Source organism: Manihot esculenta, chromosome 7 (genome assembly GCF_001659605.2).
Source record: "Manihot esculenta cultivar AM560-2 chromosome 7, M.esculenta_v8, whole genome shotgun sequence".
Classification (NCBI taxonomy): domain Eukaryota; kingdom Viridiplantae; phylum Streptophyta; class Magnoliopsida; order Malpighiales; family Euphorbiaceae; genus Manihot; species Manihot esculenta.
Genome location: NC_035167.2, coordinates 33,164,407 through 33,183,040, shown reverse-complemented (window position 1 = coordinate 33,183,040; position 18,634 = coordinate 33,164,407). Strand labels below are relative to the sequence as shown.

Below are 18,634 nucleotides of genomic sequence, written 5' to 3'. Positions count from 1 at the left end.
GGGAAAAAAGTTACAGAAAGGAAATTTGTGATAGGGAAAGGAAAAAATGATGATCTGGAAGTGAATGATCTATTGGGGTTCGGCTGGAATCTTTCTCTTTATTATTTAAAATAAAATCATTTTTTTTATTTTTGAAAAAATTATGGAATCAAACAATAATTACTAAGTGATAATATTTTTAGTCCATAAATTAAACTAAATTAGGCTAGTTTATATTGAAGTTATATGTATAAAATTACAAAATATAGTAATGACGATTTTGTACTTTTAATTTATTTTTTATTTTAATTAATAAAATATTTAAAAAATATTAAAAAGACTTGATTCATTGTTCATGCAAGATAAGTTGCATTAAAAGTCTAAATAGGTAACTGATTATAAAGTCAAATTGATTTAAAAAAAAAAAAAAAAAAAATTAAATTCCAGCCCAAGCTCGGATAGAACCTAGTCCATCTCAAGAGTTTTCTGAAATAAGCCACCAATTCGTATCTCCCTCTCAGCATTGACAAGCAGAACGCCAAAGGAAAATCGTTGGCAACTAGACACACTAAAGACATATTGCAAACCAAACTAGTAACCCAATCCAAGGAACAAATTTGAAAGAGTAAATTCTAATAGGTAGAGAAGAAAACTAAACAATAAAACACCCGTTATAGCCATAGAGACACAATAAAGAGATAAATTTGTACTCTAACGTCGAGTAATCTATCGATTCGCACTACCCTCAATAACAATCTGTTAAGAAAAAAATTAGACACAAAAATGAATCATGTAACTAAAGACACAAGTGGAGCTATTCATACAACGAACACAAACAAAATAGATTCCAACCAAACACTCCACTAAATATTATAAAGACCAAATCAAAATTAACTACAATAAAAAAATGATCGAGATCGAATGAAACACTCAATCATAGCTAAGGGAAAGATTCTTCCACCGATAAACAGAGAAATCCTAACCCTAAAAGATGCCCTTCGTCCTAATGGTTACTTCTCTTTTACAAGCCACTAAAAATGAATACAAATTCTCATTCTATTATTCATTTTTTCTAATAATTATATAATGTATTTTTACATAATTGTATAAATTTTAGTAGATTGACATTTTAGGTAAGATAACTATATGGAATCACTGTTCTACTATAAAATTTTTCCTTCATATGTGAGTTTTGTGTATTTTTATTAATTGGTATTAATTAGGTTTTAGTGTTTGTATAAAAATAAAATTTTTAGGGTAAATAAAACTAAAGGTATTGATTTGAGTAAAATAGTAATTTTTTGTGACAATTTCATTGTAAGCTTTTTTTTTTTCAGAAAAAAAAAAAGCTATGTTCTGTAGAAGTTTTGTTTTGTTCTAGAGAAGCCCGATGGAACATTTTCCAAATTTTCCTGTTTGATGAGTGACCATATTTATTATTATGATAATTATTTTATTTTATAATTAAAATTTTCTTTTGGGTAATCATGGGGATCATCTTTTTTAAAAGTATATATATAAAAAAATAATTTACAGGGTCTGACTCAGATATCTGAGGAAAAGATATTCAAACCATTCTCACATGGAAGTTGAAAATTGCTTATCATCCATTGCTGAATAAAGCTTTTCACATAAAGGGTGATGGGATTTGACTTTCGTTTTCTTCCTATGGCCCCATCTCTCCTTAATGCACATGAATTAAATCCTATTCCCCCATTTATTTTACTTTATTTTATTTACTTTTTATAATTTTTTTTTCTATTAATTCTATAATATATTATTATAAATTCTTTTTATATATATTCTACCTATTTCTTCTTTTATAAAGATAAACACATAGACTTTAGAGACATAACTTGACTATTGTCAAAATCCTTAATCACTTTTATCTATTCCTTTTTTTTTCATGTAAATTATAATGAAACTCTCTAAAAAAAATGATTTAACTATAATGATTAAGAATTCTAATTATTAAACCCAAATCAATTGAAAATTGATGAGAATGAAGGTATGCCAAACATAAAAATTTAAACAAAATCTTTCTTATTTAGAATATATATATTTGTTTTTTTTATGAATGAATAATTAAGAGAAAAAAACTTAATCCAAAGAAACAATAATAGAGACTATGATAAGGATTGTTGTTTCTATAATTAATGTAAAGTCCAAAAGATTTAGTGGGTAGAAATATGAAGTTTTGCTCTAGATGCATTGTCACCAGCAATTCATCAATTTCTTACAATAAATAATCATATGATGAATTGCTTCAATCCCATCCGACAACAAAATCACCCAATTTTGGCACCACCTTGTGCTCATAAACCTAATGAGTTGATTAGTATGAATTTTAATAAATACAAATATACATTAAATGCATGATAGAAAAAATTAGAGTCAACTGTTTAGTATTTTTGTGTTTGTAAAAATATCAAACACATGGTAGGCAATTATGAAAGGGTATTGAGACATTTTGCTATTATTGGGATACCTAGTTGGGATTTGGGATTTGCCTAGCTACTAGTATTATTGTCCTATCCATTTTGGTCAGATTCTGCTTGATTTTTTTTTGTTTTTTTAATTTTGCATATGGTGTCACACTTCCTTTATGGGTTGATTTTAGTCATTGATGCATATTGATTACTAAATCAATATTTATAGTTAGAAAATTATTAGTGGCAGTCATTCATTATGAATAATTATAGAAAGTAAATAGATAAATCTAAAAAAAAAAAAATAAATTATTAAAGATGTGATTACAAAAAAATGACTACTGGCCAATTAATATCTGAATCACAATCGAGTTAATCAGACTCAAAATTCACCAAAATTCATTATATAAGATGATCAATTAGCATGTAGCCCCTTTCCTAATCTAATAGATCGGGCTGATCGGGGCACAGATCTCCTCAGAAGGGGATTCAGCTCTTCTGACGTGGCAGAGAGAGTAGGTGAACGGACTCCTCTAGGACTGTGGGGAACAGATTAAGCTATGCCACAGTCCTAGCGGAACGAGTATCGGAAAAAAATTAAATGGTCATTTTACAGTAGTGAGAAGTTAGGTATGTCTGTACGTACAGTTTTGTGTGACAATGACAAGTAGTACTATAGTAAAATGGCGATTATGTATCACTAGAGGAGAATAAGAGAAAAAAAAATAAAAAAGAAAACTGTGAACCATTCAGACTAAATTTTTTTATACATAAAAAACTTTATTTCACTCTAAATCTCATATTATAAAAAATAAATGAATACATTTACATAAGTCAGAAGAAGGAATAAATACATAAAATATTAAATAATACTTAGTGTTAATTAAATAATTTAATAATATATCATACACATAACATACATTTTTAATTTTTCTTTTCATTATATATTAGTTAAGTTGAAACTATATGTGACATATAATTAAGTATTAGATATATGATGTAATATATTATTAGATTTATAATTAAAATTTTAATGCATTTATAGTTAAAAGTAAATAATTAAAATATATTATGTATTATTAGGTTGCATATATAATAATAATATTGATGGGTAATATAATTTTCATAGAAATATGAGCATTTACCCTATACTAAAACACCTAGCTACTTGGTGATAAATCATGATATGGGTGGTAGCCCAATGACTAGATATTTATGGCTTCACCTGAAGAATTGATAAATTTATATAACACCAGCAAGGGAGAGACGCATCTTTTTCGCCGGGATTGGAAATCTCGATCTTGATTCTCTCTTTGGCTCAATATTATTTAGTTTTTGGCGTTTTATTAGTTCTATTTTAGAAGATGATTTTTGGATTTAGGATTGATTTTTGTAGTTTGTTATTTGATGGTGAGGTTTTTATTGAATTTTGATTTCTGTTATTTTAGTCTTTGAAATAGGAGTTGGGGGAGTCGAACCTTAGATCTCTCAGATCTATCAGGATGCACTTTTCACCAGACTAAATCTCGGAGTGCATTTTAGTATGTGTTTTGTCTTTGGCGAATTTGATTATATTTAATGAGTGCTGGTCGATGGCTTTTCGGCGTTGGAGTCTAGTAAAACTCTATTTGATGGTTTCATAATTATAACAAATTGAAAATATCATAAATTGGCTAGGTCTTTTGGTATAGTCAATGGTGAGTACTTAGAGTTTCTGATTCGTGTTTTTGAATGATGGTTTTATGGATGGTGGTTTTGGTGTTTTTGGACGATGGTTTTATAGATGGTGGTTTTGGCCGCCATATTTTCGTGCGACTTGTGCATATGGATTTTCACCAGTTTGCTGCCATTAGTTGGGGTTGTTCTTCTAGACTTCTGATTGTATTTGCTCTTAACTTGCATGTTCACAATTAGATGGCTTGGCGATGGTTTTCAAATATCGCATAGTTCTCTAAATCATCGACTGTTCCGTTCATCATCTTCTGCAAGATGAATATTTTGGCGGTGTTGATTGATTGGCAATGCAGGAATTTGCGAGTGTCGGTCAGTCAACGGTGCAGGAATTCGTGGCCGTCCAAAGTTTTTGTTCGGCTGGATTAAGCTTTTGAGTTAGGTTTCTGTCCCATGGTGCTGTGAGCATACAACCTTTGTTTCTTTGCTTTCATCTTTATTTGAGTTGTACTTGCTTTTTAATGTAATTTTATAGTTGCATGATAAAAAAACGGTTTATTTTATAATATAAAAAATAAGAATATAAATAATATATATTTTAAATAAATATAGAAATAATATTAGAAATAAAAAATTAACTAATTAAGAGTAAATTAATTGATTTTTCTTTAACCTGCAAGGGGTAGAAATTATGTGAACTTCAAATTTGAATTTTTCATTTATTTATTAATGGTATTTATTTTTATAGTGAAAAAGTAGAATATTACCTTATGTTGTATATCATCTCTTATATTCTACTATGATCTCTTTATCGTATAAAAAATAATAAATTATATTTTGATATTTAAGGTTTAATATAATTAACGAATTGATTTTTATATTTTTAAAATAAAATATTTAAATCTTTTTATAATCGGTATTTAAATTAGAAGTCTCTCCCTCCATTTTAACCGTTAAAAGTGTAGAAATATCTCTATTATCCTTTTTAAATTGATAAACGATATTTAAATATTTGAGTTTAGTGTAATTAATGGATGGATCTCTGTATTTTTAAAATTATATACTTAAATTCTTCTATAATCAATCTGTTTTTACCTATTATAATTTAAATATTTTAATTCTTTATTTTTTATTTAAAAAAAATACTTAATTCTCTTTTAATTTTTATTTATAATATCTCATTTAATAAATTTTTAATATTTTTTATTTTTTATTTTTTATTTATTAAAATATTTCAATACTTATAATATCAAAATTTTCAAAAAATACTTATAATTTCAGCTATTTTTAAGTGGTATTAAATAACTTTTAAATAGATCGTAAACTTTTATAAAAATTATTTTAGAAAAAATAAAACGTTTAACTATTTACTAACTTTTTGAACTAATATCTATAATAAGTGAAAAAAACTTAAATTTTAAACGGATTAAATATAGAGAAATTTAAGAATTTAATTTTAAAAATACAAGTATTGATCCGTTAATTATACTAAAATATAGAAATTAAAGTGTAGTTTACATAATATAAAATTATTTAAAATGTTTATAAAAATATTTTAGATATTTAAAATTTTTTTTTGACCGGTTGATTAATGAAATTATGGATAAAATATTTTTAATTTGAACAGAATAATTATATAAAAAATTTAAATATTTAATTTTAAAAATATAAGAACCGATTTATTCATTACATTAAAATTTAAAGATTAAAGTGTAATTTACTCTTAAAAAATATAATTTTCATAATATTGTTATATACAATTCCAAAAGGAAGGAAAGAAATAAGAATTATGAGGCATCCAATGTGCATGGTATATATGGTAAAAATTAAAACAAAGAGTTAGGACAACAAACTTATTTCAATATTCATACAAAACTTTCCCAAATTGAAAGCTACCCAAATGCTATACAAGTGAGTAGAAACAGAAATAAAAAGGGTAGGCATTTGGACTATTCATTTCCTTAAATGGGTTCTGTTACTATATGGCATAACACAACCCTAAACTGATTACTAAAAGGAAAAGCAAAACAATATACACATCACACCACCAAAGGACCAAAGACAAGACATCAACATTATTGATTTTCAAAAGGGTCCTGTCATGCCATGGAAACCCCACTTTACCCAAAAAAGAAAATTAAAAATTAGAGGCATCTTAATTCAAATCACACTAGTCTAAAAATAATATATATACTATTTTTTTAAAATAAATATACAAAATTTACCATAGAATTAGACGGTTATTTCACAGATATGTTAGGAAGAAATCTCAAATAAAATTTACATTATGCATGTACACGATTAACTTATCTCTTAATTTTATATTTTTTTTCTCAAAGACAAATACACACATATAAAATTTAAGGAAATCATTAAACTATTATAAAAACTATAATAATTTTGCAGAATCTTTAATCTTATGCAAGTTAGATACACGAATATTTTATAATTGATGTAGGATCTGAAAAACTTATTTATACAATTGATTTGGTTAAATAGCAAAAACCCACCAATAATCATATCACACATCATTGAGAGAGCACCTTCCCACTTGTATTTTGCTTTGCCATATTTGGTACACTCATGTCCTATTAGTGTCTTAATGTTGCCCCCACCAAAGGGTACTATACCTAATAATGCCCATACAATCACTAAAAGTCAAGCCACAATATCTAATCAAAGGGCAATTTCTTTTTTTTTTTTCAAATAATTTTTTTTGGTTTGTGGGGATCCCTATTTATGAGTAGGAGATACGTCTTGCCATGTCTAAGCAAAAGGAAGTGATCCTTGGACTGTGGAAAAAGTTCTCCTTTTCAAGGTAAAGAAGCAATTATAGAGATGCTGAAAGAAAAGAAAAGAAAAGGAAGGAAGAGAAAAGTGGAGATGAACAATGTGGGTGGTGGAGGTGGCTGAGTGGACTACTTGGCTTGGTGTTGCTCTTGGATTTTACCCTAAATAGGAATTTATGTTTTCTTCTAGTGGGGAACCTCATTCTTTTCATTCCATTCATTTCCTAACTTTGACAAATTTTCCCTTTCTCTTTTTTTTTTATATAATTTTTATTTATTGTTTTGAGACATTAATTATTTGCAAAGAATCCACTAGTTCTAGAAATTTTCCTTTGCCCACTTTATTGAGTTTCCCATAGTTTCATTGCACCAAATATATTTACTTATAGTTAATCTCATTCTAATTATAATAGTTATATAAAGTTTTTTTTTTTCCAATCCAATGAATTAAATAATAATTAGTAGATACTCTAAAGAGATATGAATAATCTTTGATGACCGCTGGGCTTCTCCTTCTCATCATGAGGCTGGGCGCCGATAGTAGTAGTTCACAACCCGAAGGCTCCTAAACCCTCGAATGAGTCGGGTCCAACCGGGTCATTCTCTAGACTGGACCTCTATTCAAGTCATTTGATTATACCGGTCCAGCCCAGTTCAGCCTTTTAAAAACCTGACCTTTTTGGGTTCCGGTCATTTTTCCTCAAACTCGGGCACGAGAAGACACGATTGTGGGTCCAGTCATTTCGCAGCCCTGTCCACTCACGCGTCGAAGGGAATTAAATGCTAGTCTGACACAGGGATGGTCCTGAAGTCATCTATATGTACGAATCTGCAATAAGGAGTAAGTGGTCCTATAGCGGGATAGCCATCTCGCGTGAGGAGAGGGAGGAAATACCCTCCGCTAGGCCTAAACTTTTTCTAAGTTCACAAAATACTGTAAAATCTTATTTTCTGGATCTCAGATTATCAATTTTAAAATAAATAAAAATAAATACTCGAAATATTTCTTTTTTTTACTTCCTATGCTTTAAAGAAGGATGAAAACCAACAATGCTGCCCATTGATTTTCTTATTAATCTCAGCTCATCCGCCATGATCTCAAATTTAATTCATTCTTTTAGCAAAGTCTTCATTCTCCACCACTACCTTTTTCCTCCCCTAGTGGACCACGTTTGTATTATAAGGGCTAATTGTTGAAAAAATTGAACATCTTTTTATCATGGGTTTGATTTTTGTCATTAATAATTTTCTAAATATGTTTACTTTCAAAAAAAAAAATTGAGATTCAACATTACACACGTTATGTAATAAGGAAATTTTATCTCTAACGTTTTTCTTAATAAAATTAATTTTCTTATAATTATAAAATCAAATAAACTAAAAAAAATTAAAATCAAAACTTAATTATGAGGTCTATTATTCATTATAAATTTTGGTTTAATATTTTAATATTGATAATTCGAGTTTTAAACTGGACGGACGAAGGTTTCAAATTCGAGCCGGAGCTAAATAAATTAAAGCAATTTAATAAAATATTTTTAAAAATTTTGAAATATTTAAATAGAAAAATCTTTTCCATATGCGCTTGGTCTTTGTGAGGCAATGTCTGGCCCATTATGGGCCATGAGATGAAGATGGGCCTAAGAGTTGGGCCTACTAAGAGCCCACAAGCTGTAAAAGGCTGTACCATAAGGTTAAGTGTACAATAAGTAAACCCATTATTCAAGGATAATATCAACTTATTTTCTCTTATTTTTGTTTTATTTTATTTGAAAAAAATGGAGATATTGACCTTGAAATTAGTACCCCTTAGGCTAAAATTATCAATAAGATCAATTTGGGTATGATTAGCTAGTTTATAAAAAAGATTACACAAGGTGAAAATTGAAATAGATAATTTTGTCTGGCAAAAATCACATCAAGGTGAAATTATTGGGTGAAATAATTAAAATGTTGAAAAATAAATCAATTATGATTTAGGGTTAAGGTAAAATTTAGTGAGTTGCTTCTCATTATAGGACTCACAATTGCTTGTCAACCTTTGCTAATGGTGGATTATCTTTATGGAATCCACCTTTGATCTTACCTTTTTATTTATTTATTTAAATTCCACCAAGTCCTGGGCTTATTATGCAGTTCAATAGAGTGTGGATTTTGATTTTTTATTATTATTATTATTATTAGTATTATTAACTTTTACTTGAAACATGATGAAAAATCCACTTTCAGAGTTTATCTTCCATGGGAGTGCCTAAAAATTATAAAAATTTATACATATTCCTTCAAATCTAAGAAAAATATAATTCTGTAATATGTTTTTTTATTTAATAATTTCTACTAGTAGATGGTATGGCTAATCAACAATGATAGTATTCAATTTTTTTTTTAAATTAAAATAAATATTTGGAGATTGGTAGTTATCATTACCTAGAGCGTGGATTAGAATTAATTTGCAGGGTCATTTTCATTTTGCATTGAATTATTTGGAATCAATTAATTTTCTGATACATAGGCTGATGTAATAATAAAATTAAAATTTGATGGTTTCATACCATGCTTCATCATTAAGCTTTACAATTAAAAATTAATCATTAAATATCTATCTAATCATCATCATTTCTTAATTCGTTGACATCTTCCTAATTCTTTTGATTGTGAATATAAATTTATGAGTTGCAGCTAGCAGCGCTCGGTTTAAATTGAATCGGGAAAAAAGTTGATTTAACTTAATTAATTTAAATTATTTTTAAAAAATTTTAATTATTTGAGTTGAATTTGATTTTAATAAAAAAATTAATAAATTTAAATCGATTGATTAATAAATAATATTATATTATTTTTTATAATATAAGAAAAGGAGACCATAATTAAAATTAAAATACTTTCATTAAACTTTAAAATAGTATAAAAAAAATAAAAATCTATTAAGAGCCAACCGATCAAATTCGAATCAAATCAAATTGATTTAATTCAAATTATTTTTTTTAAATCGGTTTAATTTTAAAAAAATCAATTTTAATCGAATCAATTCGATTCGATTTGATTTGGTCCATAAATTTTAATATTTTTTACTATTAATCTTTTAATTTTTAATTTATTTAATTTAATTCAGTTCAAACTAAATTTATTAAACACTCACTCTTATAACGTATTAATAATATAAAAAAATTCAAGCTTATAAAAATAATTTAATTAATTTTTTTTTATTTTTAAAGCATAAAAAATATTGAATTGAGTGTTTTCATATTTATTTATAGCGATAATAAATAAAATTACCTTTGGGATTTCTTTCAAATAAAACATGATTAGCAAAAACTTTATTCTAAGGACTAAATAGGAATAATGTGAGACAAAAAAAAAATTTGGTAAATTCAAATTGGAAATAATCATATATATCTCACAAAACAAAATGAATCAATTATGAATAGACAAAATTAGTTGAATGAGTAAAATGAAATGACATTTTGCATTATCATAATCATGTTTCTTAAAACTTAATTTTGATGTATTTATACTCTAAAAAATTAAAAAATTAAGCATGCAGTTATATTTAATCAAAGTTTAAATTTAAAAAGAAAGAAAGTTATGTTAATATAAAGTGGAGAAAAATAAAATTGAAAGAGTCTTTAATAATAAAATTAAAAATTCTCACATGGAAAAGAAGATAGAAAGGGAAAAGCTGATTTGTGTCACACCATTCATGGACATACACCATCATAGTATGAGGTGGCTTATTTTTACTTTATCATTCATGAAAAAGCAGCCTCTCCCAGTCACTTTAGCATTGGATCCATTCAAATTAATAATAATAAGGGAAAAGTTAAGGATAAATTTGACCCTTTACCATTTTAAAATATGGTGAAAGTATATATTCAATTTAACTAAATTCAAATATAATAAAAAATTTTAAATTTTAAAAATAAATAGATATATATTAATTTTAACATTATTCATAACACAAAATTGTAATTTATCTTATTATGAATCAATAATATAACGTAGGGTTTCTATCACTCTACCAATTAATTAAGATGTGAGTTCTAATCTAAATACTTTCTTTGATTACAAGTTTACTAAATTCCAAAATATATTAATTTACGTTGACAAAAAATTATTTTAATTTCTACCTAATATTTAATATATAGTTAATTTATTTTAATTTAAACTAAAATAATTGGTGTTTAATTTATAATTTTTTATTTGATTTAATTTTTATTTTAAAAATTTTAATTATTTTATTTTAATTTAATTTTTGGTGAAATTAAATCAATGGTAATAATATATTATTTTTAATAATATAGAGATTAATTACGATTAAAATTGAAATATTTTTATTAAATTTAAAATATAAAATAAAAAATTTATTAAAAATATAACCTATTAAATTAAATTAAATTAAATTTTAATTAAATTTAATTTTTATAAATATTAAAATTTTAATTTTTAATTTATTGAATTTTAAACGTTGGGTAAAGTTTTTATGTAAATGAGTGGAAATAATAATTATGTCCCATAAAAGAAAGGTAGAAAATGGTAAATCCAAGGCAATTATATAATAGGTGAGTAGGTGTAATAATAGATGTTCAATTTAATATTAACAGAAATATTCTCTAATCTTTTAATATAATATAATATAATATATGATGATGCCAATTTATTAATTTTTTACTTCAAAAATAAATTAATTTTTCATTTCAAGAGAATCATCTTATCTTCAAATTAAAATAATGCAAAATAATTCCATTCGTGGAAGCATAATGCTAATTTTTTCAAATGATAATTAAAAATTTCTCTATTTTTTATGGTTTATTTAATGCCCAAAACGCCCCCTTCAAAACGAAATTCTTTGCCCCACTCTACCAGAAGTTCAAAAAAAGAAAAAGAAAAAGAAAAACAGAGTACAAAATAAAAAGAAAAAAAAAAATTGAAAATGAAAAGTAGGGTAAGGAAATGGTCCCCAAAACGACAACCCACGACACACCACCAAAAACTAAAAAGACACATAAGCACAAAATAGTGTAAAATTCCACGTGTACATATATTACGTGTCCACGTGTGAAAACCTGACCCCACCGATCCCTAAACCCACGGCCTTCACCTTTTCAAAGTTGGTGAGAAAACATAACGTCTCCTCTCTCTCTCTCTCTCTCTCTCTCTCTCTCTCTCTCTCTCTCTCATAGCTTCTGTTTTACAGCAACTACGCACACAGACAAGAAAGATACATAGATAGGTAGAGAGAGAAAGAGCATGCAAACTCTGAACCATGGCTTATTTTTTCTCACTTTTGACCCTCAATTTTTGCTCATCACTTGTTACTCTCGTTCATCTTCTTCCTTTTGTTTGACTTCACATAATCATGGCAGAAGCAGAAGCAGAGCCTCCAGTCTTCTCAAACGTCGAACAAGTTTTGGATTTTCTACGAAAAAATGGACTAAAAGAAGCGGAGTCTGCTCTCAAGGAGGATATGAATGAGAAAAACGAACTGGGTTCTTTTGATTTCGAGAAATTCTTGTTTATTTTGCCTCCGGTGAGGATACCAGCAAGCATCCGGCGAACGGAGGCCGATAGTGGTGGTGCTGGTGGTGATGAAGGGTCAAAATCGAGTTCTGGGTCTGGCTCAGATGAGGATTTTGTTAGCTTGGGATCATCTACCAATGATCTTTGCTCTTCAGGTGAGTTCTTAATTGGGTTTAGAGCTTCAGTTTTGAGCTGCTGATTGATAGTGTTTTTTGCTGATTTTAAGATTCTTCCTTGATCCTGTCTTATTGTTTCTTCGTTTTTAAGAATTTGAAAAGCTCTATTTGAGGTGATTGGCCTGCATTTGGTAATCTGAATACGGAATCCTGTTTCATCATATCTGCTCCTCTATACTGAAACTTTAGGATTCAAACTTTTACTATTTTTAGATCATTGGGATTTTATGGTTTAGAACTATGATCAAGTTTGGACAATCTTCTCTTTCTCATAGATATGTAATTGCTACTTTTGTTTGTTTGTGGAGGGTCTCATACTCACGCATGGAGCTCCGACAAAAGACTGTGAACTGTGCTAAGATTCCTAGTTCTTGTCGCTATAAATTCTCAGAAACAAATATGGCAATTATTGTGTAGAATTTTTTCTGCTTCTGTGATGATGACTCGACACAGCAAGGTTATTTTGTATCTATTAACTATTATAGTACAATGCTTTTATTCTTTTTTATTTTTTTTTCCATTTTATGATTAGTTCTTTTAATTTGAATGGTAATTAGCTGCTGCATTAATAGCTCTCAGATACTCTTCTTGTTGTATCAATGTTTCTGGTATGCTGCGAATTGCAATGCTTGCTTTCGTACCATCGGGGTTTAATAGTACTGGAGTCGTCTTTAAGGTTGTATTAGTTTATGAGTTTGAACACCCGTTGAAGCTCAATGAACCGAAACAAAATTGTTGCTTTTTCTAGTTTGTGCTTATACACAGGCTACAGTTGGTGGTTAATTGAGAGTACTGAGCCACTGACCCCGATATCCACCCTCCCCTTTTTTTACTTTATTTATGCAGATTTTACAAATCCATATGGGATTCGTTCTGCATCTCAGGTTACTTCAGAAACATCATCGGATAGATTGTCTCAGTTTGGTACAGCACGTGATTACCCTGATATTGATTTGCAAAATGACCTCTATTGGTATGATGAGAGAGATGAGGGCAACTTCATGACTCCATCCTTCAATGGACCAGACTACTTTGGTGGTCCAAGTGAGGATAAATTTGTCATGACATCAGAGACAGTGAACCAATTTGGAAGTCCACCGAGTTTATATAATAAAAGCGAAAGATATGAAACAAAATCAACCAATGATTTCTTGGATAAGCCTTGTCTTTTTAATCTGACATCTGTGAATGATCAGAATGTAGCTCAATCAATGGATTATTATCATTTTGAAAAAGGGAACCATCCTGAAGGAGACATTGAAATGAATGGTGGTTCAATTACTCTTTGCAAATGCTATGCAGGAGCAGGGGGAAATTATTGTAAAAATCATATTGATCAAATCGACTTGAGTTCCAAAGAAGCTGAATTAAGTGATTTTCAGCTAGAAATTGGAGATATTCTCACTGATTGTGATGTAGCTCCTGGACATGGGAAAAACATGAATGTTTACTACTCTTCAGAAGCACACTCAAAGAGTGACTGGTTTGAAAGCTATAAAAGCTCCACTGGATTCATATCAAATGGATTTGATGACTATGAAACTGGAAATGGTAAAGAAGGAAATGGAGAAGCTGATGAGCTTAAAGCTGAAGCAGATGAAGAAGGTGAAGTTAGTACAGATGAGCTTCTGTTGTTCGATACTCAGGAAGATGAATATGAAGTGTTCGATCTGCGAATCATACATAGGAAAAACAGGTTAGTTGGAGATGGTTGGTTTTTCTGAGCTTTTGGTTGCATTGTAGTTTACTTCTTGATATGAATGGCAAGTGAGATAGTTTAAACTTTAAAATTTCTAGGAGTTAGCAACACAAGCAAGTTTATTCAATTGTTGGATTGGAATGAGTAGACGTGTTTAGTTCAGCAGTGTCTAATATGACTTGCACAAATTCTTGCCAGTTTCTCAGCAATAATAACTTATCAAGCCATTCTTATTTGGAAGGAGGAGATTTGCTCTTTATAGAAAACTGACCTTTGTATTATTTCGTTCTTTTGTGTCTTGGAATTCTGCTGTGAGTTCTTTGTTTCAAGGGATGTCTGAAGTTTGTGGATTGCTGATTGATGTGTAGAATCAGTATACTCATATGTTGTGAAATCTACAGGACAGGATTCGAGGAAAATAAGGATCTGCCTATCGTGCTTAATACCGTAATTGCAGGCAGATATTATGTCACAGAATACCTAGGTTCAGCTGCTTTCAGTAAGGTTGTTCAAGCACATGATCTTCACACAGGGATAGATGTTTGCCTGAAGATTATTAAAAATGATAAAGATTTCTTCGACCAGAGTTTAGATGAAATTAAACTTCTGAAGCTTGTGAACAAGCATGATCCAGCTGATGAACACCACATTCTGCGGCTCTATGATTACTTCTATCACCAGGTACATCTAGAAAAATTGGGTAATTACTTGTGTTTTTCCTGAAAAAATTATTGTTAATAAGAACATTCTTTGGTCTTAAAGACTTCTAGTTCTTGTGTATCATATTATTGTTAACGGTAATGTTGTATTACTGATAGACATTGTGACAGCCATCACCATTTTCTTACTGGTTTGAGATTTTTTTACCTCTTGTAATGTTGTCTGCTTAAAACTCTGCAGGAGCATCTCTTCATTGTTTGTGAACTCTTACGAGCGAACTTGTATGAATTTCAGAAATTTAATCAAGAATCTGGTGGTGAACCATATTTCACACTGAGCAGGCTGCAGGTTTGTTTGGTTTTGCACTGCCTTACTGTTATCTGCTTTAAATTTTGTCTTTAGCCTCATCTTCTAGGTGACAATATATCGTCTTAGCCATTCTAGTCGTAACTTCTGCTAATGTAAAACAGCATGGGACGTTTCTAACTGTGAGCTGTTAATTGTTCTTTCCGTCATAGGTTATAACCCGTCAATGTTTGGAGGCACTGGCATACTTGCATCACTTGGGTATTATTCATTGCGATCTCAAGCCTGAGAATATCCTGATAAAGAGTTACAGGAGATGCGAGATAAAGGTTATTGATCTTGGAAGCAGTTGCTTTCAGTCAGACAACTTGTGCCTATATGTACAATCTCGTTCCTATAGAGCCCCTGAAGTAATTTTGGGGCTTCCATACAACCAAAAGATTGATTTGTGGTCTCTTGGTTGCATTTTGGCCGAGTTATGTTCTGGGGAAGTATGTTTTAGCTTGACTTCATTTTATTTTTGTTGAATTAAAGCTCCTACCTTTGCTCATATGTCCATATTCCATGGATGGCTTCGGCATCCATACGTACAATCCCTTGCATTGCCTTGAAGATTAAAATGTAGATTCCTTCAGTAATCTAGCCAGCATGTTATATTCAGTGTATATTTCTTTATCAGGTGCTGTTTCCAAATGATGCCGTCGTAATGATCCTTGCACGCATGATTGGGATGTTGGGCCCTATTGATTTGGAGATGTTGGTGAGGGGGCAAGAGACACACAAGTACTTTACAAAAGAATACGATCTCTATTATGTAAATGAGGTTTGTCTGGCTTCTTTCCTTCGTTATAAGAAACCAAACACACATAGAATGTCACACAATACATTCTCATTATACCTTTACCAAATCAGAATACTAAACTTATGTGCATGATTTACAAAAGAGACGGCAAAAACTGAAGTTGAATCTTTGTACGAACTTCAAAGTTCAACTTAGGCAAAACTCTATTTAGACTGTTAAATTTGCTGCTAATTCAAACTATACTACAAAAATTTTTTGTAGCATAAGTTAACAGGCGGGCATGCAAGTACTTTAGAGACCGTGTTATTCGGTTTTGTGCTTTGAGAGGGTCAGGGCATGATGAGCCTCGTCTCACCAGTTAGGTTGTGTCTTTTTCTCTTTCTTGATCAGAATGTAGTGTGTTCGTCATAGAAACAACATCTCTACAGAAATGCATGAGAATGCCTATATACGATCTGCGACTCAGTACTCATATAACTAATTTGTTCAGGACACAAACCAAATTGACTACATAATCCCAGAGGAGTCATCACTGGAGCATCATCTTCAAACTTACGACGATGGATTCATCGACTTTGTTAGAACCTTGCTCGAGGTCAATCCTTTAAGGCGTCCAACTGCACGAGAGGCACTAGAGCATCCGTGGCTTTCATACTCATACAAAGCAAACTCTTGATGAATTTCTGGAGGCTTTACTACTATTGATGATACATTGATGTTTTTTTTCAGAACTCGTCTCGTGAGCCAACGAAAACAAACCCTCATTGAGATCAATACCAGAGCAGAGATTTGTGGTATCAGTTTTGGTTTGAATAAGAAAACCAACACTAATTCATTTGTGTACATAAGGTTGTCCTGCATATTTTTTTGTTCTCATTGTGTCTTCACTTGGTGGGGGTTACTATGTGGCTTCATCACCTTATTGATTGGTAAAATAGAGGCAAAATAATAAGATGATCAGTGATTTGGATTCATCATGCTTGCTGTACAATGGCAATTTTCTCATCTTTTTACTAAATCATATATATATATATGTATATATAAAATAAAATTGGCCCACCTATGCATAGGCTAATGGGGAAAACTAGGAAAGACTTGGTCTTGATCGCTAGTCTTTGGCTGCCAAGTATATCCATCCCTTAAGTCCAGATAAGATCAAGGTGGCTTAGGAGTCATAAATATATAAATTAATTAACAGTTCTAATAAAAAAAGACTTATTAAACTATTGAGTGGGGATAACGAAATTAGCATAATTTAATTTGTATTTAAGGCTAAATGGCTCATTTTCTTATAATTACATTAAAATAATTTAGATGTAATAAAAAAGTGACAAGTTTGTTTAGTATGAATTTTTTTAATGGCCCATTACGTGTAAGCTGACGTAATTATTGATATTACAGTTAAAGAAATGTCGTAGAAACTAATAATAATAGTAATATTATTATTAATAGGGAGAGTATCTTTCAGAGGCTGTCATGAACTTGCAAACTATATTATTGTAAAATATATTTATTTATATTAAATTAATTATTTATATAATTAAGTTTGAGTGATGAGTATTTATATATAAAATTTAAATTTATCATAAATATTAATTTTTAAATTAAAAGTTAATTATAATTATTTAAATTCATTTTATTTGAACGAATATTTTTAATAATATATTATAGTACTGCTATTAGCTGAGAATTTTCATACATCTGAAGTATATTAATATGAAAATTATATTATAGAAAATTAATTTAATATAAATTAAATTATATATTTTAAAAAATATAAATAAAATTATAAAATTTTTCTATTTTCATCTTTAAAAATATTAAAAAATAAATTAATAATTATATTTTATTCATTAGGTGTGATTCTATAATGTATTATTTTAACCTAAATTGTATAAAAAATACTAAAATAAAAATAACTTTTTCCTAATTTTTATGCCTATCTCGTCTGTCGTAGATCTCTATAGTCGGTTATATTTCCTTGTCAGCATTCAACGGTAACAATTGGATTTGAGTATGCGTTGGAATTAGTGCAAAGCGAAAGGTTGCACATTTTTTTATATAGACATGACTTTACCAGATATCACCTTCTTATGCCTTTAAGGCTTTGGACCATGAGTAATAATGACCTTAGAGGCATGTCCAAAAAAAAAAAAAATTCCTTCTTTCACTTTCTTCTTCTCTCGTCGTTTGCTATCTGCTTTCCACGCTCTCCTTCCAGCGCGTGCGATACCTTTCCCAATCATTGCTTCAAAGTGGGCAAGTAGACTGACCATTGTTAAAATATATATTTTAACTTCAAATAATATTATTATATGTTAATACATTATTAAATTTAACGAAATGCATTTAGTTGAACTTTCATAGTGATCTAAATTTATATATATATACATATTTATATAAAAGAAAAGTGTGAAAAATGCAAATTTTTTGAATATTTACTGAGAAATTTGAACACAATTGATTCATAAAAAGATAAACTCCTTAAAATTATAATAATTAAATTAAATTGAGTATCTTTTCGTCTAAAAAAATTTTATATATTAATTAATATAATTAAATGATAAATTTTAGAATTTTTAATACGAGTGAGCATTCGGTCGGTT

The 18,634-nt window shown here is 29.1% G+C and overlaps 1 protein-coding gene across 1 annotated transcript; it reads left to right on the top strand.

Moving 5' to 3' along the window:
* Positions 1-12,020: 12,020 nt before the first annotated feature.
* On the top strand, positions 12,021-17,002 carry LOC110619624 (cyclin-dependent kinase 11.1). Its single transcript, XM_021763141.2, has 7 exons — positions 12,021-12,540; positions 13,408-14,257; positions 14,662-14,941; positions 15,161-15,268; positions 15,439-15,717; positions 15,906-16,049; positions 16,519-17,002. The coding sequence occupies exons 1-7, from the start codon at positions 12,225-12,227 to the stop codon at positions 16,702-16,704; spliced, it is 2,163 nt and encodes a 720-aa protein (XP_021618833.1). The 5' UTR covers positions 12,021-12,224; the 3' UTR covers positions 16,705-17,002.
* The last annotated feature ends 1,632 nt before the right edge of the window (positions 17,003-18,634 follow it).

Coding starts and splice junctions, on each gene's coding strand:
- LOC110619624 (XM_021763141.2), top strand. CDS start 12,225: ATGGCAGAAGCAGAAGCAGAGCCTCCAGTCTTCTCAAACGTCGAACAA. Junction 14,258..14,661: donor ATCATACATAGGAAAAACAG/GTTAGTTGGAGA, acceptor TGAAATCTACAG/GACAGGATTCGAGGAAAATA. Junction 15,269..15,438: donor TCACACTGAGCAGGCTGCAG/GTTTGTTTGGTT, acceptor TTTCCGTCATAG/GTTATAACCCGTCAATGTTT.